Here is a 22147-nt window from a genome sequence, read left to right on the forward strand (position 1 = left end):
GTGGATCCGGCAGCGAAACCGCACAAAAGACATAATGAAATTCAGTTACAGTGGAACATATAGATGTCTTGTGAATGAAAGACCATCTTTTCATCCTTAACACTCCACACTCTAAGAGGTTTGTAACACAGTGAACTTTTATACTTTTTTCAGTAGTATTACAAAGAATATTTTACACTTATGATGACACATATTTCTCTTAGTCTTCACAGACACAGCCTAGCTACTGAAATTACAGTGCACTCACTAGACACAACAAGGCATGTGAGTGTAGTTTGGCCTTTCAGCTATCTAGATAACATTAGGCAGCTAAATCGTACTGTAGACTACGTGCTCTGTTCTGATTTTGTAGAACCAAAACAGCTGCACCACAGGATCAGCAATCAAGTCAGTAATGCACAGACAGACCACTTCAGAGTCACACAGTCTAAAGCGTGAGCTAACCAGGTAACACAAGCTTAACAACAAGCTCTTCTTGAATGCAAGATGTTTGCCTCTATGAAAATACACATTGGTCACATTGGTGTACATAATAGTTTTTATTCTCATAACATTTCTGTAACAGTCTGCACACCAGTACTGTCTTTACTAGTTTGGTATACTATTTAGTGTGTTATACAGTCAGGTCCAGAAATATTTGGACAATCACAGAGTTTTTGTGATTTTGCCTTTATACACCACCACAATGGATTTAAAATAAAACAATCAAGATGTGATCGAAGTGTAGACTTTCAGCTTTATTTCCACAAAAATACTTCCATTTTCAGGGGCTCAAAGGTATTTGGACAATTGACTGACAAGAAGTTATTTGACAAGGTGTGGTCCATTCCCTCATTACTTCAAGACAAATGAAGCAGATAAAAGGTCTGGAGTTGATATCAGGTATTGAGCTGGCATTTGGCAGCTGTTCGACTGGAGCTACCAATATGAAGTCCACGGAGATCTCAATGCAAGTGAAGGAGGCCATCATTAGGCTGAAAAAACAACATAAATCTATAAGAGAGATAGCAAAAACTTTAGGTGTGGCCAAATCAACAGTTGGGTACATTCTTAAAAAGAAAGAAAGCACTGGTGAGCTCAACAACATTGAAAGGCAACTAAAGTGGATAATTGCAGAATCCTTTCCTTGGTGAAGAAAATCCCTTCACAACATCAAAAGAAGTCAAGAATACTCTGGAGAAGGTAGATGCATCATTATCAAAATCTACAATCAAGAGACGCCTTCGTGCATGTAAATACAGAGGGTTTACAACAAGGTGCAAACCACTGGTACCATTCAAGAACAGGAAAGCCAGATTAGACTTTGCCAGAAAAAAAGCCTGCATCTAAAAAAAAGCCTGTTCTGGAATAAGATTCTTTGGACTGATGAAACCAAGATTAACTAGTACCAGAATGATGGGAAGTGAAAAGTATGGTGAAAGAAAGGAACAGCTCATGATCCAAAGTATACCACATCATGTGTCAAACATGGTGGAGGAAGTGTTATAGCATGGGCATGTATGGCTGCCAATGGAATGGGCTCACTGGTGTTTATTGATGATGTGACTGCTGACAGAAGTAGCAAGATCAATTCTGAGGTGTACAGGGCTATACTCTCTGCTCACATTCAGCCAAATGCTACAAAACTGATAGGACACCGCTTCACAGTGCAGGTAGATAATGACCCTAAACATACTACGAATGCAACTCAAGACTTTTTGAAGGCAAAGAAATGGAATATTCTTCAATGGCCAAGTCAGTCGCCTGATCTCAACCCAATAGAGCATGCTTTTCACTTACTGAAGACAAGACTGAAGGCAGAAAGACCCACAAACAAGCAGCAACTGAAGGTGGCTGCAGTGAAGGCCTGGCAAAGCATCTCCAGGGAGGAAACTCAGCATTTGAGTTTTGAGAACATGGGCTCCAGACTTCAGGCAGTCATTGACTGCAAAGGATTTTCATCCAAGTATTAAAATTATAGTTATATTTACAATTATGTCACTTTGTCCAAATACCTGTGAGCCCCTGAAGAAGAAGAAGAAGAGCTTCACTATGCCTCCATCAACCCAGTGGAACTTGGTCATAGTAAAATCAATCAATTTAAATGGAGTTATTTTTTAAAATATTCCTTCTCTGCATCATATCATCATTTGCAAATTAATGATAGGGCTACACCAGATTCTGAACAAGGTTGGTCACATATCGATCAGGGACTAAACGGAATCATATCATACTGTCTGGAAGGAGGTTTCCAACAAGAGAACATTTTTCTGTGTGTTGTGCTGCATCTGTATTCACCAGTGCCACTTTACTATACTGACGAATGTAAACAGTGTTACCAGACACGTGAGATTCTTGCTAGTTAAACATTGTACATTATACACTGTCTCATTTTACCAATTTAACGTTTGTATAATTGTTTTAAATAATATACTGCCACATTAATTAATTGTGTTTTCAATTTCAAGGTCCAATTCAACAAGCGATATAAATGTGACACTGTCATGTCAACTCCAGAATCGGCAGCAAACTACACATCCCAGAATGCACCATGGTCTACAAATATGGCTGCCATGGCTTACACTTCCCAAACCACAATCAGTGTCACCTTCAAGCATGTCTATTTACTGAGTTCAAACACCTGGACTCAATCACACACACACACACACACACACACACACACTATATTAAGCACTCACTAATGCTCAGTTCATGTTAAGTATTGTCCAGTGTTTTTCATACCCTAGTGAAAAAAAAGTATACTTTATTGTATTTGTAATATATTTCCTGTTTCAATAGTACATTCCAAATATACTAACAAAAAATTGTACTAACTGTAAATATATAAAAATTGTATCACCACCATGCTTTTACCTATTTTTACAATACAACTTTTAACACACTTTAAAATAATTGTAATTTAGTATATTTTCTAAAAATATATTTTGCAAAAATATACTTGAATTGAAAGTTTTGTTAGTTTTTTAAAAGTGGATTTATTTGCACTTTATGTAAATATATTTTAGTATTATTTTTAACTGTGTGCTGAAAATGACCACTGTAACAATGCATTGAAAGTATACTTTCAAAGTACATTATTAAATAACCTGAAGTTGTAGTACACTTTCAGTTCAATTTTGGAGTAATTTTTAAGTGTACTTCTTCATGCTTGCAGTTCACTTCATTACTGCTTTCAGAAAGTAATAAAACATATGATAAATGCATTGAAAGCCCATTTAAAACATTTTTAAATAAAGTGTATGCACTGCACAAAAGGCTACTCTTGTAATTGTGATTTAAGTATTTTAATAAATTTATACAATGTCACAGAGAGCTCCAATGTATAAACATCAATCCATGACTAATTTTATCCCAACAGCACACCATACGAACACAAGAAAATGTGTTCTACTGGACAGGAAGTTCAGCTACTGGATTATGATGTCACAAGTACAGCCAAGTAAACACTGTCTATATTGCATGGCCAAAAATTTAATTTCACTCACACTGCTTTAACACATTATACCATAATCAGTGTTCAAAAAATCGTAACATATAATTATAAATTTTAGGGAGAAATAAAGCTGAAAAACAACAAGTTGCATTGATAAAGCTGCAGAAGTAGTTCCCCAGGAGTCAGTTTTAGTCTCTTTCAATGTTGTTTGGAAGTGGATCTTCCTCTCTGTCCTCTTGTCCATTTCCATCACATGGATAATCATTGTTATACAAGGTTTTCTTAAAAAAAAAAAAAAAAAAAACTAGAAACCAACAAATTGATAGGTGATCAAAACAAATAAAATAAATAAATAAATAATTTTTTTTAAAAATTCCTGGTGTCCATTTCAGTAAGCATAACATAATATATGAATAAAATATATATATTTTTTAAAAGTGGTCTTTTTTTTTTTGCATTTGTTTTTTTATGCTGTAAACAATGTAACGTTAATGACATGGTAAAAAAGACTAAATTAAAAAAAAAACTTTTCTGGGTCTCAGGACGATATGAGAATAATTAAGATTGATAATACTGCAATAGAAAAAATAATGTTTTTTGTTTACCTGTTTCTGTTGAAGTTTTCTGTATTTTGAGGTTCTTGGTGTATCTGGTTGAGTCCCATCGCAATTCAAAAGTGTCTTATACTGCCGTTTTGATGCCATGATGATTTCAGGGTATTCTCTACTGGATTCTACAGCTTTGATTTTGAGAAAATCGTCGCCAAGGTATGTGACCAATCAAGTGTGTTAGTGTTGCATTCAGCCAATCAGAGCAGCAGATGGTACTCACTTCGCTTGACGATCCCGCGCTATGCGACGTTTTGCAGCAGGAGACGTTACTAAGACACGATGCCGTTCCAATTTGCAATTTATTACTTATTTGATAAGTCATTAAAAGTGGAGAGTACATCAGTCCTTCTAGCTAATATAGACCAGCTTAGTCAAGTTACGTCAAATCCTGACCTTGATGGAGACGATATTTGGCTAGAAATAAAGTGGCCTACACGTAAAGAACCAGAGAAGACGGTGCCTGCAAAAGTCCTGCTGTTTGGAGGTCTGTCTGTTTTGTATTTCTTGTATACACTTTCAAGTGTTTTATTGCGCTGTTGTGTCGCTTTTTTTGGTAGCAGGTGTAGGCTAAACTTTTTTGCACTTGTTATATCAGATTCGTTCAAAGACCTCATCGTGAAGAAAAACTTCTTTTGGGAAAGGACATATGGAACAAGGATGAAAGCGGGGGTGTTCGCATTAAAAAGAAAATGTTGGGCACCAACAACGAGGTGGAGGCTAAAAAAGCCAGGCTGGTGAGTGGATATGGATAAGTCTTTAATTTTGTAATATTGACAATTTGATCTCATAGTGATAGTAATTTCTTAATTTGCCATAAGATATGCTAAATGTAAAAATGATTCCATGCATGTAATATTAAATATGAGCCTATCTACACATCCATTGAGGAAAAATCTCCTATACACGTGTCATCAGAGTCCCTAACTAAACTCTGTACCTCAGGTAGTTCACAGCTGTGCTCATTTGGAAAAAAAACTGATGGATTATCCTGTTCATTTTTAAAATTCTTTCCTGAAGAGTAGTACTTTGTTTTTCTCTATTTGTACTCAAATTGGGGTATTGTACGCATTATGGAGCAACAAACACTATATATGTTTCATTCATAGTCGAAGCTATAGAGACCTCTCTCATGCAGAAAGTCCACAAGTAAGACTTATACAAGTAAAGGAAAAAAATTACAGTATTCAAAAAATACAGTATTTTTTCATTGGAATGCCATTTCATAAAAAGCCATGCAGCATTTTTATTCACAGTTTTCTAATCACATTAAGCTTATAAATAAAGTGTGTCATGCTGCCATCTCCAGCAAAGCAGTAATCTCATATATTACAATAAATGATCAAATAAAGCTTTGGCCAGACAAAGATTCATTGCGACTGTTGCCAAAATATTTTTTAATCAGAAAAAAACCTGCATCAAATTTCAGTATATCAGCATGAATGTGACATTGTGAAGATGTTAACAATTTTTTTATTTATTACCCCCCTACATTCTTTTCAGGCAAAACAAACCAAGATCAAAGAGGCAGCCAGAGACCAGATGTTACAAAAACTGAATTCCCTTTCTCAGAGCAGGGCCCTAGACACACAAGATCAACGCACCAGCTCTGAGGATGAAGTTCCACAATGTCTTCATAATGTAATGCATACTGTCTTATTGAGGATTTGGCTACATTTTTATAGTTTGAATGTTTTATAAACAGGACCTGACTAAAAAAAAAGAACTGTACTTAATTTGATCAGAATAAAGGAAGCATTTATATAGCATAGCAGTTTAATATGTACTAATTTACACCCAAAGTGCTTTACAATCAGATCAGGAGTCTCTCCCCAACCATGAACCTAGCATCCTGTTTTATTTTTGCTTGATGTTTTTCTTTATTTTTTCCTTATTAACATTTTTGTCCAGGTAAAGCAAGCAAAGACTAAGAAGGCTGCCAGACCCCTGGAATTCACTTCCGATCATCATATCAGTTCTGATGAGGCCACAAACATAGCGAGCCCACTCTGTCCAGATCATCACACCAGTTCTGATGATGCTACAAACATAGGGAGTCCTGAAATGGTAAGTCATATTTTTTTTCTTATCTTTAGTACACAAATTGTTTCTCTATTGATTTTCACAAATCTCTTTTAATTTTTTTTTAAGTTTCAGGCCAATGACTCAGATGAAGAGTTTGGTCTAACCTCAACCCAGAGAAAGGCAAGATGATTTTCTCCAAAGGTTTTTTATCCATTTCTGTCACCTGATGGGGTTTGTGCTCCTTTGGCTCAGTTAGTCTGCGACAATTCACATTTAGAAATATTGTTGATTTGACTGCTCTAACACTATTGAATGAGAAAAACTTGAAAAGAATTGTGCTGAATAATGACACTACTACCTTATTATAACTGAAGTGAACATTTTTCTTAATGAATTAATTTTACACAGTTATGGCTCTTTTGTGTGTTTTTAAGCTTTGCCAATTTAAACATTCAAGTGCAAGAAGATGCAAAAGAGAACTCAATTAGGTAGATGCACTGTGTGAGACGTTTTCTTTGCGCACATATCTGAGGCATGTACATAAAGCCAGGTCTCAGCAAGCCCGCAACTCCCTAATTGAGTTCTCTTTCACACATCTTCTTGTGCTTGAATGGACAAATACACAAATTTATGTCAAAATGCTTGTCTTGGCGAGTAGTACACACAATCAATTATGCCTTAAGTAAACAATGGGGCTGTGTATCAGCAACAAAGTCACAATACATATCATGACACAGGGGCGACACATATTAGTCAGTACTGGACTAAATATATATCAAGTATTTGCTGAAAAGATATCTGTCATATGAAAATTTTAAATGCCAGTAAAATTTTTCAATTCTTTTCCTAAGAAGAACATTTCTGCACCCCAACTATGTTTTCTTTTTTTTTTTTTAATATTTATTTATGCGCGTTTTATGCCTTTAATTGGACAGGACAGTGTAGAGTAGACAGGAAAGCTTTGGGTGAAGAGAGAGGGGAGCGGGATCGGCAAAGGACCATGAGCTGGGATTCGAACTCAGGTCACCATGAGCGCAGTTGCACTGTATGTCGGCGCTGACAACTATGGCAACTAGTTGCTGCTGACAACTATGTTTTCTTACTCATTCTGGCCAAATTAGCCCATTGGCCTCTGTTCATCTTTATGGCCTCCTAATCATCCTATGGCCCCCTTTCATATGTAAAGCGCTTTGGGTGCCAATAAAATTGCAATGTAAACGTAATGAATTATTACTTTTAATTATTATTATTCTATGTGTCATACACATAGGTGTGTAAATGTAAAAATAATAATAGCCTGATTGAAACATGATCTTACCTTTTAATATTTATGTCCAACTGAAATGTTTCCTTGTATGCAGACTGCAGCAAGTGATTGGCTGTCACTTTAAGACTGAATGCATGGATTCTGTTCACAGTTTAATGTGCTCTTTTTATTTTTGTTACATTATTTGAATGATTGTTGACTGTATTAGGACTTTTAGTGAGCAGCGAAAAAGCACTGTTTTAAAGCAAAGGAACAGAATGCAGCACAGTAATTGTTTAATTTCATCTGTAATTTTTCATGATTGCTTGAAGGAAAATTCAAAACTAATTCAATTACTTAATAATAATAATAATAATAATAATAATAATAATTAATTAATTACATTTATATAGCGCTTTTCTAGGCACTCAAAGTGCTTTACATTGTCAGGGGGTATCTCCTCATCCACCACCAGTGTGCAGCATCCACCTGGGGGGATGGGGGATAGGGTTGTGCATTACTTGCACAATGCTATCTTTTATATGATTGTAATTAATTTTAGAAACCTTGCACTTTTTAAGTTCACCAAAAATTAAAACTTCTGTCACTATTTCCTTACCCTCATGTAGTTACATCTTCGGAACTTAAATTAAGATATTTTTGTTGAAATGTGAGAGCTTTCTGTCCCTTCATTGACAGCTACGCAATTGACACTTTGACACTTCAAAAAGTTCATAAAGAGATTGTCAAGCTAATCCATATGAATGGAGTGGTTTAGTCTAAGTTTTCTGAAGAGGTTCGATCGCTTTTTATGATGAACAGATTTAATTCCGGCTTTTACCCACATATAAACATTGATAGCAAACATAAACAGAAGCTCAACCGAACCTGAATGAGGCGCAATGTGTGTAACCAATGTGTGTGAACATGCTGTTTATGTTCGCTTATATAAAAAATAAAAGTTCCTAATTTCTGTTCCAAACATGAACAAAAGTCTTAGGGGTTTGGGACGACATGAGGGTGAGTAATTAATGACACATGTTTCTATTTCTTTTTATTTATGTCATTACTTTGATTTTGGGTGGGACCAGTGAATTTTTGGCAGGCCAAGTAAGAATTTGAAGCGGTGGCCCGAGCAGGGCAGTAGCAAAAGTCCTTAGCATTAAGGCCTGCAGCTGTTTTACAGTGGAATTTAAATTTGAGCATCATTAATTGTTATTTTTCTGTTTCTTTCCTGACTTTTTTTATTGTAACAAACACGTTAACGTGATATGTGACTTTAATAAAAAGTTTAAATGTGCTTGTATTTCGTTGTTTGTTTGCAGATAAAGGACGCTAACACTGGGCCGAAAATGCTGTCCCAAATGGATGAAGAAATCATGACATCCCTTCGTGGTAGGTATTCAGGTTGGCATTGGAGGGATTGACATTACAGTACAAAGTCCCACAATAGGCATGACTGCCCTGCACTGAACATTAGTACCAATATTCCTGTAATGCTGGCCAGCTTTTACATTTGACAAATGTTCTTATTAGTCAAACAACACTAACTTACCTTTTTCTCACTTACTGTCACATAGAACTCCCAGAAATTATTAAATTAATGAAGGAGTGTGTGCAGTGTTTCCGGTCATTGATTCTCTCACCCGGTGGGACCCCCTCATCGGGAATGTCATCTTCCTCTAGTACTGTGGTCAGTGAAATGGTATGTTACAATTAAGGGCTAACACCCATAATTAATTCATAGATGTTTAGAATGCTGAATCTCTACCATGTAACTTTATGGTAAAATGGATCAAAGTGATTCATCTGTCAGAACAGCAAGCAAGTCCATTTCACATTTAATTGCCTTTAAATGGCTTAAAATTGATTGAATGTTTAAACTGGCAAGGTTTAAAAATGCAGGACAAACTGAAATGACAATTCAGCACTGTAAGGTTACAAGAGTAACCACAAAATTTAACCAGCTGTTATACAACTCCATAGTGAAACTTACAGACTACTAGCAGTGTTTTTCCAAAAAAAGCTTGTTTTATGCACATTACTTTCATATTGGAATAAAATTTATTCCTAATAGGTACATCTCCCAACTATGTATTAATTTGTCAGTTGAGTCTCTGGGATACCAGTAAATTGTGTTTTTCATAATACACATCATTTCAAAGCAGCTTTACAGAAAATGTACATGTCTACATTACAGTTTAGCCTGATCTGTACTATAAATACTATACTTTTCAACTTCAATGTTGTATCATTTGATTTATATTGTGATGTTACATAGGTGTACATACTTCTCTTGTATACTCCATGTTTGATTAATACACTGGAAGCAATATTGACATGACATACTGATACATTTACTCACTGCTAATCATGATGTACTTTTATTAAGTAGTTTGGGTTTAATACATGATGTTTACTGTCTGATGTAGTTCAAAGAAAAAGTTGTATGAACATGCCCTCTGACCTTACCTCTTTTACTTTGTTAACAGATGCTGTTCTTGTGGAGTTTCCACACACAAGTGCGTCTGATGTGCGAGCGGCCATCAGGCACAAGTGCAACAATGACCAATTCAGCAAGAAAAAGTTTGCTGCTGTTCCACAATGTTTCAATTTTTTATGTATGTTTTCTTTCAGCATTCTTTTTATTTAAAAACATGGTGCATTTTGTTCTGTCGTGCAATGCTAAAACCATATGAGGTTTTAATAAACACTGTTTGAGTTGTTCATTATGTGTATCTGTCTATTATTGAAGTTACATGTTATTTATTGTATTGTAATGACAACAAGTGCATTCAGCATTGGGGGAAGAAAATAGCATATTTTTACTCAAAAATAATATATTTATGGTATATTGCTTGTGTGTTTTGAAGACACTCTTAATTAATTTGTAATGTACATACAAAAAAGTACACTTTAATATCACTAATCAAGCATACAATTATCTTACACATGCATATACTTAAAGTGTACTAAGTATACTTGAAGTTGTTCCAATTTAGCACATAAAAGTACACTAAATACACTTAACATTCTGCTCTACTACAGTTTAATTACAACTAAAATATACTTAGCACAAAATTAGCACAGATCTCGCATGACCCAATCCGGGCCTGCTACCACCTGTCACTTACCCTGCTCTTCATCACTGACCAAGAATTGTTACTGTTGCCGTTGGAAGTAAAACTTTTTGTCGGGTTGTTCACAGAGTTTCTGCCTCTTCTTTTCCCTGAAATCTCCATCGTACCCTTTTCCAACACCGCGGGCATCTCGAGGCACAGCACCGAACTTTAGCAACGTCTCTCTCTCTATCTCTCACTCACACGACTAGCTAGCTAGCTAACAGGCTAAGCTAACTGGAGACTGAGATGATGGCTAATTCGCGGCCTCGCTGTCAAAAACAAGAAGTGTGAATAGCAACTTTAAAAAATGCACAAATCCCCTCAGACAAGAGCACAAACAGTTAAACATCAACTACCAAGTCTGTAAACTGCAACACTGCCTTTATAAATAGCTAGCTCTATGAAGTTAGCAATACCAAGCCAACTAAGTTCCCAAACAATATTAAGTCTATTGGATTAGCTAGAAGGCTAACTGTTAGCACTCTGTAAGCTTCAGCCACAGCACTGATAGCGGCTAATGCTAATTTAATTGCTCATTTCGCCCAAAATTCTTCTGAAACATTTCAAAAACACATTCGATAAAAGGTTACTTTCCTGTAGAACACATTTTCTTGTGTTCGTACGGTGTGCTGTTGGTATTAAATTAGTCATGGATTGATGTTTATACATTGGACCTCTCTGTGACATTGTATAAATTTATTAAAATACTTAAATCACAATTACAAGAGTAGCCCTTTGTGCAGTGCATACACTTTATTTAAAAATGTTTTAAATGGGCTTTCAATGCATTTATCATATGTTTTATTACTTTCTGAAAGCAGTAATGAAGTGAATTGCAAGCATGAAGAAGTACACTTAAAAATTACTCCAAAATTGAACTTAAAGTGTACTACAACTTCAGGTTATTTAATAATGTACTTTGAAAGTATACTTTCAATGCATTGTTACAATGGTACTATTGAAACAGGAAATATATTACAAATTCAATAAAGTATACTTTTTTTCACTAGGGTAGATATTGTTTCAGACCCTAACTGATCTCCTTAAAGGAGATTTTTTCAGATCTTTGAAGGTTTTGGTACTGGGATCACCTCTGGTGGCATCCCTTGTTCTACACAGTATGATCATATGATCTCATGTCCCCACAATTTTTAAACTATTTTTTATATGGTGGAATATGGACTTAGTATACCATTATCATAATTATAATATAATTATAATTATATCAATTATAATATTTCCTTGCAGGTACAGCAATTTTTTAAAGTAGAAATTCTGTATGTGGGTATTGCCTCCAACTCAGGTTTGGGGCAGTATTTTTTGTTGTTTGTAAGACTGCACTGTTCTGACGGAAATCCAGATGTGAGGATTTAAAAGTCAAGATCATGCCATTGGTGATTGGAGCATTCTGGGCTTTATATCCTTAACTGACAGATTTAGAACATCAATCTCAGTGCAGTTCAATTCTTTCACTGGATAAATTTGTGACAAAATTACTGCAAATTGTCTTAGCAGTCAGTATTTAAGCATAAGTAAGCATGATCTGCTGTTTCTGATGTAAATGATGACTGTAACAGGTCATAATGTGTCTCTCTAAAACTCCTCCTATTAAGGAAGTGCTGAGTCTGAGACGACTGCAGTCCTTCATAAACATTCTGCAGTGTTCTGCTCTGGGGAGTTTAGTTTTATTCTCGGTTTATGGAGAAATCCGAGTCTGATTTTCAGCACTGTGAAAGGAAGTGATTACTAACTGGACCTACAAAGTTATTTGTTTAACGTTAAAGAAACCTGAAATCAGGGTGTGATTACTTTTTATCAAAGTGAAAGTGAAACTGTGAGTGTTCAGACTGGAGAGAAAAACAACAGCAGCAAAATAAAATGGCTTCTAAGTTTTCAGAGGAGGATTTGTCCTGTCCTGTCTGCTGTGAAATCTTCAAGGACCCTGTTCTTCTGCTCTGCAGTCACAGTGTGTGTAAAGTGTGTTTGCAGCAGTTCTGGGAGACCAAAGGATCCAGAGAATGTCCTGTTTGTAGGAGGAAGTCATTGATGACTGATCCTCCCACAAACCTGGCCTTAAAGAACCTGTGTGAGACTTTCTTACAGGAGAGAAGTCAGAGCTCTTCATCAGTGTCTGAAACAGTCTGCAGTCTGCACAGTGAGAAACTCAAACTCTTCTGTCTGGATGATCAACAGCCGGTGTGTCTGGTGTGTCGGGATTCAAGAAAACACACCAACCACAAATTCTGCCCCATTGACGAGGCTGTAACAGACTGTAAGGTAAATAAAATTTATGCTAATGGTGGTATCACATAAGAAACTTGAGAATAAAGTTTATTTTATACATTAATTCCTGAACAGATCCACTACAAAAAATGTGGTGTTATTTATAATTAACACTGCACAAATAATTAATTATTTGATAATTAATAATTATGTTGTAATCAATTTAATATTATAATACTTATCAAGTGTGTGAGTCTGCCATTCCCTCATATTCAGATTTTTACCATCTGTGTCACCTGCATAAATGGGAACAGCCCTTCCATCTTAGACTAAAGCAGTGAAACACCAATAAATCCACATCCTATAAGTCTAACCTTTTCATTAATTTATTCTGCACTTGGTGCATTTTGAAAACTGCTATGAATTCTTGTAAAGGAGAATATAACTATAAGTGCCTTGCATTACAATCTACTTCTAACTTTAAAAACACATATTGAACATTGTTCAGTTAAATCCTGTCAGCGAGAGGTTATGTGAGTTAATGATGTGTAAAGTAAGAGCTGAAACACAGAGTCTCCATGCAGTGTGTTGATTTGTTTCAGGAGGAGCTGAAAACTGCACTGAAGCCCCTACAGGAGAAACTGAAGATCTTTAAAGACTGTAAACTGAACTGGTGTCAGACTGCAGAACATATAAAGGTTAGAATCAATAACATGGGTTTGATATTATAATCATATTTTACATCATTACATAATCAGGTATATTTCATTTAATTTCATCTTCACTGCAGATTCAGGCCCAACACACAGAGCGGCAGATTAAAGAGGTTTTTGAGAAGCTTCACCAGTTTCTACGAGATGAAGAGGCAGCCAAGATCGCTGCACTGAGAGAGGAAGAGGAGCAGAAGAGTCAGATGATGAAGGAGAAGATTGAGAAGCTGAGAAGAGACATATCATCTCTTTCAGACACAATCAGAGCCATAGAAGAGGAGATGAGAGCTGAAGACGTCTCGTTCTTACAAGTGAGGATCATTTAGTCACTATTTATACTGTGAGAAAGTAAAACTTCTTGACATCATCAGAAATGTCATGTGTCAGTCGTGTAAAAATGTAAATCATATCCACTGATATTTACTTTGTTGTTTTACAGAACTACAAGGCAACAGTGAAAAGGTGAGTGATGTGGTTCCTGTCTCTCTCGTTCTCTGTGTTTCTGAATCCAAACCTACAGCAACACTGACTCCTGAATGTTTTTGCAGAGCTCAGTGCACACTGCAGCATCCAGAGGAGCTTTCAGGAGCACTGATCCATGTGGCAAAACATCTGTCCAACCTGAAGTTCAGAGTCTGGGAGAAGATGCAGGACGCTGTCCAATACAGTAAGCCCCTTCCTTCCTTCCTTCCTTCCTTCCTTCCTTCCTTCGTGTATAATTTTTTTTTGTTTTGTTGTGTTTGTTTTTCTCAGCACCTATAACTTTGGATCCCAACACTGTTCATCCTGAACTCATTGTATCTGATGATCTGACCAGTGTGAAACTCAGTGATAAGATACAGAAGCTTCCTGATAATCCAGAGAGATTTGATGAATATTTGTGCATCCTGGGCTCTGAGGGTTTTAACTCAGGGACACACTGCTGGGATGTTGAAGTTGGAGACTCTAAATATTGGTTTGTTGGTGTTATGACAGAGTCTGCTAAGAGGAAGGGGAATGTATTCTCTAGAAGAGGAATCTGGTGTGTGTTGCATTTTACGAGTATATATGGGACACGTTCTACACCACACCCAGACACTTTCCTTTCAGTAGAACAGAAACTCCAGAGGATCAGAGTGCAGCTGGACTGGGACAGAGGAAAGCTGTCATTTTCTGACCCTCTCACTAACACACACATACACACTTTCACACACAGATTTGCTGGCAAGTTACTTCCATTCCAAAGTGTTTTTGGTACAAAATCTCCTCTAAAGATCCTCCCACTTCAGTGCTCTGTAAGAGTAAATCAGATCAGTTAGAGCTGATATTGTTTATTCCGGTTCATTAATGAAATATTGCAGATTAAAAGATTCATATTCTTTGTGTAAGTCTTTTTCCCTTTGGAAACCCTGAAGCGTACATTGTGTTTTTTTAAGTGACGCAACTCAAAAGATTTATAGAATATATTAAAATAACAAATTAACATAAAAAATAAGATAATATCTAAAAACATATTATATTATATTATATTATATTATATTATATTATATATATTTTGAAAGTCTGAGTAAGTCAAAACAATGAGATAGCATTTCATTAAAATCACAAAAGTGTGTTTAAATGTAGAATTAGCTGAAATAGATCTAGATTTAATTTTATTGATGTATTTTAAATCATTTGAAATAAACTGAGACTTTGAAAGCTCGTATCTTTACTGTATTTGTACTTGTTAGCGCTGTGCTGTTAATCCTGGGTGAAATGTTTAGCTGGCTGTGTGTGTTGTGTGTGAAACTGTGCAGTGGAGGAGAATTCAAGCTCTAAGTTTCCCTCCACCAGCAGTTTGTGGTTTCGCAAAGATCAGATGGATTTGTATGTTAATACTGCATAAGGTGATGATTCACAACTTAAAATCAATTCCGAGTGAAATAAAATAATTTTGTTCATATTGATGATAAACATTGTTAATCTGTATAATTGGACAATCAAAACATATACAAATAAAATATTACCAATTTAAATATTAGTAATGTGGACAGTTATATATTTGTACAGATGTGTGCAGTAATTGTTGTTATTTTCATGATGTGATCAGTGATGTGTTCAGTTTGACGGCCCTGTGTAACTGATCACTGAGAGGATGTGGAAGAGAGAGTGGCATGGTGAGAGAGACAGCCATTAAAGGTGTTAAAAACAAGAATTTTATGATAATACTGTTCCCTATAGTCATTTAACCACAGGTTGTATTTAACTATCATACATTATCCATGGCTGCTGTATCATATGGGTTAAAACATGACCAGATCTGTCTCGTCTCCCTCTCTTGAAAACTCCAACTCCCATGATTCTCAAAAGTACAGACCACATCACATTCACAATCACTTGATTTAAATTAATCATTGTGAGGTCTCGTTCCTGGTGTTTACTAAAGACATTACTGAGCTGCTTATTCTGTGTTTGATATCATGGTTTGTTGCAATTATCAAGTCTCTCCCTGTCTATTTGCTAATCATCTGCACTGTGCCTGTTCTATGTTTTGAGACAAGTGTAAATTTCAGTTTTACTTTTCCAGCAGTTTGAGATCCAGACTTGTTTGTTGTGTAAAAACAAATTGTATACAAAACTGTAGTTTGACTTCTGAGACACAGATGAACCTTTATATCCAATGTTTTATTGCTTTTATGTTAGTGTATTTAATTATTATTTTTTGGAATTTGTTCCTTGGAGGAGGTGGAGTTATACTGTATTCTTATGTCACATACTACATTAAAAAAGGTATTCTATCTCTGCTCTCCTTGTTTCCCCTGAGCACATTTAAATAATTGATATGTTGTTCAAGGTTTTATTTTATGGAAGGACAAAGGATGTAGGAGCAAGAAATCAAGGAGGCATCAAGTAAAATAGTGAGATGCTCCCTATATCTTGATCTGTAAAGTTGGTTCATTTCTCAGAAGTCAGTGCACGTTTGTGCACCTACATGATAGTTAAAATAGCCAGTGATATTACAACCTTCAACATTCTGAAACTTGGTTTACAGAAAAGTGTTCCAATATCAGCTCAGGAGTGAAGAAGCCCACGTAGGACACTTCAAAGGGTGATCTGCCACTACAGCCTTTTGTAGTATTTTACTAACATTAAGGGATGAAAAGTATTTACTTTAAATTGCCCAAAATGGTTGTTTTTAAAGGGAACTGACATAAGAAAATATTACTACTATATAAGTTATATATATGTCTTCTAATATTCATATACCAGGTGTAAAAAATTATATGCCTATTTTTGTGCATTTTAAAGGGTAACTTCAGCTTTCATTTCCTGTGAAGAAATTCATGCAAAAAAAAGGCAAATTGTCTTCAGTTCCTCATAAAGTAGTGATAACCATGCAATTCACACTGTTAAACCTCTTTATTTGGGTATTAATATTCTGCTGCAGAATTCAAGCTGCGTTGACTCAAGGTGAGTTTTTTTTTTTACTTTATCGCTACACATGCAGTGATACTATTTGTAAAGTGTTTCCAGTGTTTAAAATGAGAATCAAGTCACGTTACCGTGACCATACATATGATACTACCCAACATATGATACTACCCAGTCAGGATAATAATAATAATAATAATAATAATAATAATAATAATAATGTTGGGAGTCTACAAGCTCTATTATGTAATAATTTGTCAGGACACTACTGATCTTCATGAAGTGAAACTGGTTATTTGCAAATCTGCAGATGTCCTCCAGTAACAGTGTTCTTTAAGAGTTGAGGCACAGGATCCTACTGAACTCAGTGGCTGTTACATAAATTCTTCTTTAGTCAGTCCAAAAGTCAGGAACAGACAACCAATTCATTAAAATTTAAACAAAATATTATTTCACAATGCTTCTACAGGATACTTTAACAGCAACATCACAGAGGAATGTCTTAGTAAAAGCCTTGCTCTGCCAGCAGCTATCGATAACACTCTCTGTTTCTAAAAGCCCAGCATGGAACTGATGTGACACTGAGCTGTGAGGTGTCTGACCTCCCAGAATCCTCCACTGTTCAGTGGGAGAGAGAAGAAGCTCCTGTTCCTAACAGCACTCTGTTCTACAACAACACTGCCTACATCATTTTACACAACGTCGACCATCGCAGTCGAGGGAAATACTACTGCATACTGAGACACCGGGGAAATAAAAACATTTATAGGACTCAAACACTGGAAGTGTCAGAATGTGAGTATGTTGTGTAAACTAGAAAATATTCAAGTAACTTTGTTACTATACTTAATTATTATTTTTGGGTATTTATACCTCACTTGACTGTTATTGAAATTGAATACTTGTTTGCTAGATTTTCAAGAAAAAACATACTTTTACTCCTTACTTTTTTATTTAGACCTTAAAAATGCTCCTTACAAATCACAAAGGAATCTTCTTCTCTCATCCAGCCAATGACTGTGTTCAATTTGTCAGTATAATGGGCTTCTGTTCATCACTGTAGAAAAAAGAAAGAATCTTGCCAATTCGTCACTTGAGGATGAGCTACTAAACCTTTACCTTACAAAAACGTTTCAATATGCTGGAGTAACCAAAGACTTGCATAAAATGAGGCATTTCCTTTGAAGTCATGGACTCTAATGGAATATAATTTGAAAAAGCATGTTTAAATAGGTTTTGCTAATTTGCTAATGTTAACTGACCAAAATTAACAAAGTTAGACTGTTTTCTTTGCTAATGCCAGGTTAGACTAGCATTCCAGTAACTAACATAATTGGCTAGCCAGAAAGTCAAATTCTCCCTAATGCTAAATATTGGTTATTTACATGATATTTTACTTCTGAATAATTCATTAGCAAACTGTATAGCATTATTTATTTAGTAGTGTTAGTTTTACCTGACATAATAATAACTTCTTTTTTTTTCATAATTTTGACCTGAAAACATGACGCAAACCTAATTTCATGAGTTAAATCTTTTTTTTTTTTTTTTTTTAGCACTTTTTTATACTTTCAGTTGAGTACATTTTTGGCTGGATACTTCCACTTTTGACACATTATCTATACTTTCACTTAATTATATTTTCTCAGTACCACCCTGATAAACTGACTATCAAACTATCAAAAACTATCTTCCTTGTCAACTAGTTAAATTGGACAATTTTCCTGATAAGCACCAGCATACAGTTCAATCTGAAATCAAAACTTTTCCTTTAAAAATGTGGCAGTGTCCTGTCCTGGTCATTGTGGTGCATGTTGAGGTCTTAAATTTTAGTAATTTTAGCAATAAACAGAGTACATGAAAGTTATCTTCTGTTCTTGATGTCTTTCTAGATACACCACCAAAAAAGTATATTCTATACAGAGAAAGCTCTAACAGTAGTAATTTGGCCCTCATCTGCAAGTCCAAAAAGTCTTACGAGAGAATAATGTGGATCCGACAGCTAAACTGCACAAATGAGATAATGATAGCTGCAGAAAGAGAGAAAAAGCTTAGAGTACATGGAGAGATTGTACCAGGGAAGCATTCATCCACATTCTACAATGGAAATGATTTCATCTTTCACATCTCACCTGTGAAATTCAGTTACAGTGGAACATATAGATGTCTTGTGAATGATAAAAACACCTATTCATCCTTAACACTCCACACTCTAAGAGGTTTGTAACACAGTGACCTTTCACACTTTTTTTCAGTAGTATTACACAGAATACTGTTAGATTTATGTTCTGACACATATTAATCTTAGTCTTCGCAGAGCCCACTGTCATAATCAGGAATCAGTCAGTGGTTCTGACCTGCGAGGTGTCTGACACGACAGACCGAGTTATTCTGGCCTGGCTGAGGATGGAGGGAAACAGGGCAATGCTAATTAAACAGGAAGTCCTGACACAAAGAGACATGAAGAGGAGAGTCAGTGTAACACTGAACAGTGTCTTTGAGGACCAGCTCCTCTGCCAGTGTGCTGTGTTTACTGAGAACACACTCAGAGCTCTGGCCCCAATAACGCTCTACCTCGTCCAGTCATTAAGAAAAGAGCCTCGTTCGGCTATACCAAAACACACCACAGCTCTCCCCACCCAGGGTAATGCTATTTTACGTGTTCACTAGCAGCAGTAGCAGGTTCTTTGTGATTCTTTTCTCGGATTCAGTACATTTTGATTAGTATGTACTGCATCTCTACAGGAAACAGTGTGGAAGAGGGCAGTGACACCCAGACTGTGGTCACCATTGTGTTCACTGTGTCCGGGTGTGTGGTGGTTTTGCTTGGAGCTCTGTTGTTTTACAGTCAAAGAACATCCTCCACAGGTAAACATACCTGCTATTCTAAACACTTTTCCTATCATTAACAAGTTTAGGAGATTAAAAACCTTAATTTCAAGATACACATTCATACTTATCATAACTGACTGACCCCCAAATAAAGATCAACCATTTCATCAGGATTTTCTTGACATCATCTTGGTTTCATCTGACTGCTGAAGTCATGGTTCGCAAAGAGCTTACAATGTGTGCTGGATCTCAAGTCATGTTTGTTGTGAGCAAAAATGTTTTAAATCTCATAACACTTTTGTAACACCAAAGAAAAGACAATAATGGCAGCAGATAATTAGCAGCAAAATAGATCTGTACACTAGTGGTGTCTTTATTTATTTAGAAATACTACTTCGTGCCTATTGTGTGGTTTGGGGCACAGTACAACCCACATAATGAAATGTTGTTCCCGGGAACAGCTTACAATAGCACTTCTCTACCCAAATCTTACATCTTTGTTTGAGTGATTTTGTGTATTAATCTAGATGGAACACCTGTGATAGAGATGAAGTGCAGAGATTATCCACACCATTCGGATTCAGCTCAAGGTAACAGAGGTATAACAGTGTTACTATAATGTGGTTCTATTAGTACTGTATCTAATAAACATAAGTTGCAGCAATGGACTGGAAGTGTTTTTGCTTTTCTAAACACATTTGGTTAATACAAATATTACTTAAGGTAAAGATATTTTGTCTTTTGTCTAGATGCTGGCATGGTAAAAACCGAAGAAGAAAAAGAAGGAGAAGAGCCCCACTATGCCTCCATCACCATAGTGGAACTTGATCATGGTAAAATTAGAGATCAGTTTCCACTCTATTTCTTTTTTCTGCTCATATCATTCGGAATTAACACTGCTCTACATTGTTGTACACTACAGTAAAAAAGGTTTCTCTGCAAATGAAAATATCTTAAAGGCATGTTGTTCCAATATTTAATATTATGGGATTACTATAAAATAAATATGAAGTAGACATTTTTTCCTTACTTCAAGTTTAAAAACCTTGTTCTTATTGTATGGGAAGGTAATTTAGCTATTTTTAAAGAATAAATAATTTAAATTATATATAGATCAAAATTATCGTCCAAACTGATTTCAAATTCGAAATAAAAAGTAAAATTGTCTATAAACAGATTTAATAACTGTAGATTTGTTTTTCATAATAATCTCATAGTGTAAAAATTTTAGATAAAATAATCAAGATATTTTCTTAATGAAATCAGCTTTTCTGCTTCTCCAACTCTGCCACGTCTTCACAACTCAGTATAATTAATTACTGACTACGAAACGGTTTGGATTTGTAAACCAAGAAGAGTTTATAAATGGAACCATTTTCATTTTGGTTTTTGACTACACTACTGCTGGTCTATGTAATAAACTGTAAAATAGCTGCAATATAACTCACAATAGTGTTGTAAATGATCTTTACAGGAGTTAGTGGGAATTTTAAAAGGAACAAGGTAAGCAATAACCAATATATTCCCATTTAAGCTTTTGCAATTTACACAGTGGCTCATAAGATGCTGTATTCTGACAAGAGGTGCACTGACAGACATTCATAACTGACAAATCTTCCTGTCTATGTATTCTATCTTCATGTCTTTGTGTGATTTAAACAGATGCCATGTACCAGTGACTCAGTTATCTACTCAACTATCAACTTAAAGTGAGGAGCAGGAATGCAAATATAAGCTGTACTATATAATGGAAATGCCAAACTTGCCTTATCTTTTAAATCCTGTTCTCCCTCTGATCTGTCTATGCTTTCTGTCTATTACAGAAATTAATATTATAGATATATCTAGTTTAGGTTCAAATAGATTAAATGTAATACTTTGTATCTGTATTCATAGATTCATTTAAAATATAGTTTAACCACATCACCATTGTGTAATGTACCTTATACAACAGTTAGTTCTGGTCCACTAACTTGATTGGTCGAGTAGCGTTCCAAGAGGGCTTGTATTTACTATAACCGCATTGAGATGTTTCACTGTGTGTATCACTCTGGTCCTCCATGTTCACCACATAAAATTCCACTCCCTAGTTTGAAATGGTTACAGTACATTTAGTGACATCATCAGCGGACATGGCAAATTATACTTTGACTTAAAATATGAAAGCTCCTCAGATGAAGATGAAAAGGAAGAAGGGACGCCAGTTTTACTGGAAGCACTTTTAATGGGAATGTACAAATCAATGTGAGCTAGCTAGTTAGCTAGCCAGTGTGTTATAAAGTGAGCGTGGCTTTTTCGGAATCTGTTTCTATTAGTGGAGCAAAAATAAACAGAACATTTGGCCATATTGTGTCTGAAATATCACTTATTCATCTTAATTTCTTGTTTCTAGAACTGTTGTATAAAAGCAACATCACTCTTGCAATCATGCAATTATATTGAATATCAGCGTGGCTGTGATTAGCATTCACCCTACAGCCTTGTGCCGAAGGCCAAATCACAGCCGTACTGATATTCAGTATAACTGCACTCTTGCTTGTGTGATATTGCTTAAT

The 22147-nt window shown here is 35.6% G+C and overlaps 2 protein-coding genes across 3 annotated transcripts; both read left to right on the plus strand.

Annotated features, from left to right (window-relative positions):
* The first annotated feature begins 11981 nt into the window (after positions 1 to 11981).
* LOC113547032 (E3 ubiquitin-protein ligase TRIM35-like) lies at positions 11982 to 15047 on the plus strand. The gene is made up of 6 exons (XM_026947210.3): positions 11982 to 12711; positions 13260 to 13355; positions 13448 to 13678; positions 13807 to 13829; positions 13916 to 14034; positions 14121 to 15047. Exons 1-6 carry the CDS (start codon positions 12313 to 12315, stop codon positions 14663 to 14665), a joined length of 1413 nt encoding a protein of 470 aa, XP_026803011.3. The 5' UTR covers positions 11982 to 12312; the 3' UTR covers positions 14666 to 15047.
* Positions 15048 to 16711: 1664 nt separating this feature from the next.
* Positions 16712 to 21931, plus strand: LOC113547039 (uncharacterized). Of its 2 annotated transcripts, none has more exons than XM_053234392.1 (9): positions 16712 to 16799; positions 17319 to 17555; positions 18653 to 18979; positions 19069 to 19404; positions 19506 to 19628; positions 20120 to 20191; positions 20342 to 20425; positions 21067 to 21095; positions 21255 to 21931. In XM_053234392.1, the coding sequence occupies exons 1-9, from the start codon at positions 16724 to 16726 to the stop codon at positions 21303 to 21305; spliced, it is 1335 nt and encodes a 444-aa protein (XP_053090367.1). In that variant the 5' UTR covers positions 16712 to 16723; the 3' UTR covers positions 21306 to 21931. The 2 variants fall into 2 exon arrangements, with proteins under 2 accessions (XP_053090367.1, XP_026803022.2); XM_026947221.3 differs by having other exon boundaries at positions 20120 to 20182.
* Positions 21932 to 22147: the final 216 nt, after the last annotated feature.

The sequence above is a fragment of the Pangasianodon hypophthalmus genome, chromosome 5 (genome assembly GCF_027358585.1).
Source record: "Pangasianodon hypophthalmus isolate fPanHyp1 chromosome 5, fPanHyp1.pri, whole genome shotgun sequence".
NCBI classification, from domain to species: Eukaryota; Metazoa; Chordata; class Actinopteri; order Siluriformes; family Pangasiidae; genus Pangasianodon; species Pangasianodon hypophthalmus.

Bases quoted from the DNA above. Each gene is read 5' to 3' on its own strand.
- LOC113547032 (XM_026947210.3), top strand. From the start codon at position 12,313: ATGGCTTCTAAGTTTTCAGAGGAGGATTTGTCCTGTCCTGTCTGCTGT. The intron at 12,712-13,259 runs GTAAATAAAATT...GATTTGTTTCAG, and splicing joins AGGCTGTAACAGACTGTAAG to GAGGAGCTGAAAACTGCACT. The intron at 14,035-14,120 runs GTAAGCCCCTTC...TGTTTTTCTCAG, and splicing joins GCAGGACGCTGTCCAATACA to CACCTATAACTTTGGATCCC.
- LOC113547039 (XM_053234392.1), top strand. From the start codon at position 16,724: ATGCAATTCACACTGTTAAACCTCTTTATTTGGGTATTAATATTCTGC. The intron at 17,556-18,652 runs GTGAGTATGTTG...ATGTCTTTCTAG, and splicing joins AACACTGGAAGTGTCAGAAT to ATACACCACCAAAAAAGTAT. The intron at 20,192-20,341 runs GTATAACAGTGT...TCTTTTGTCTAG, and splicing joins TTCAGCTCAAGGTAACAGAG to ATGCTGGCATGGTAAAAACC.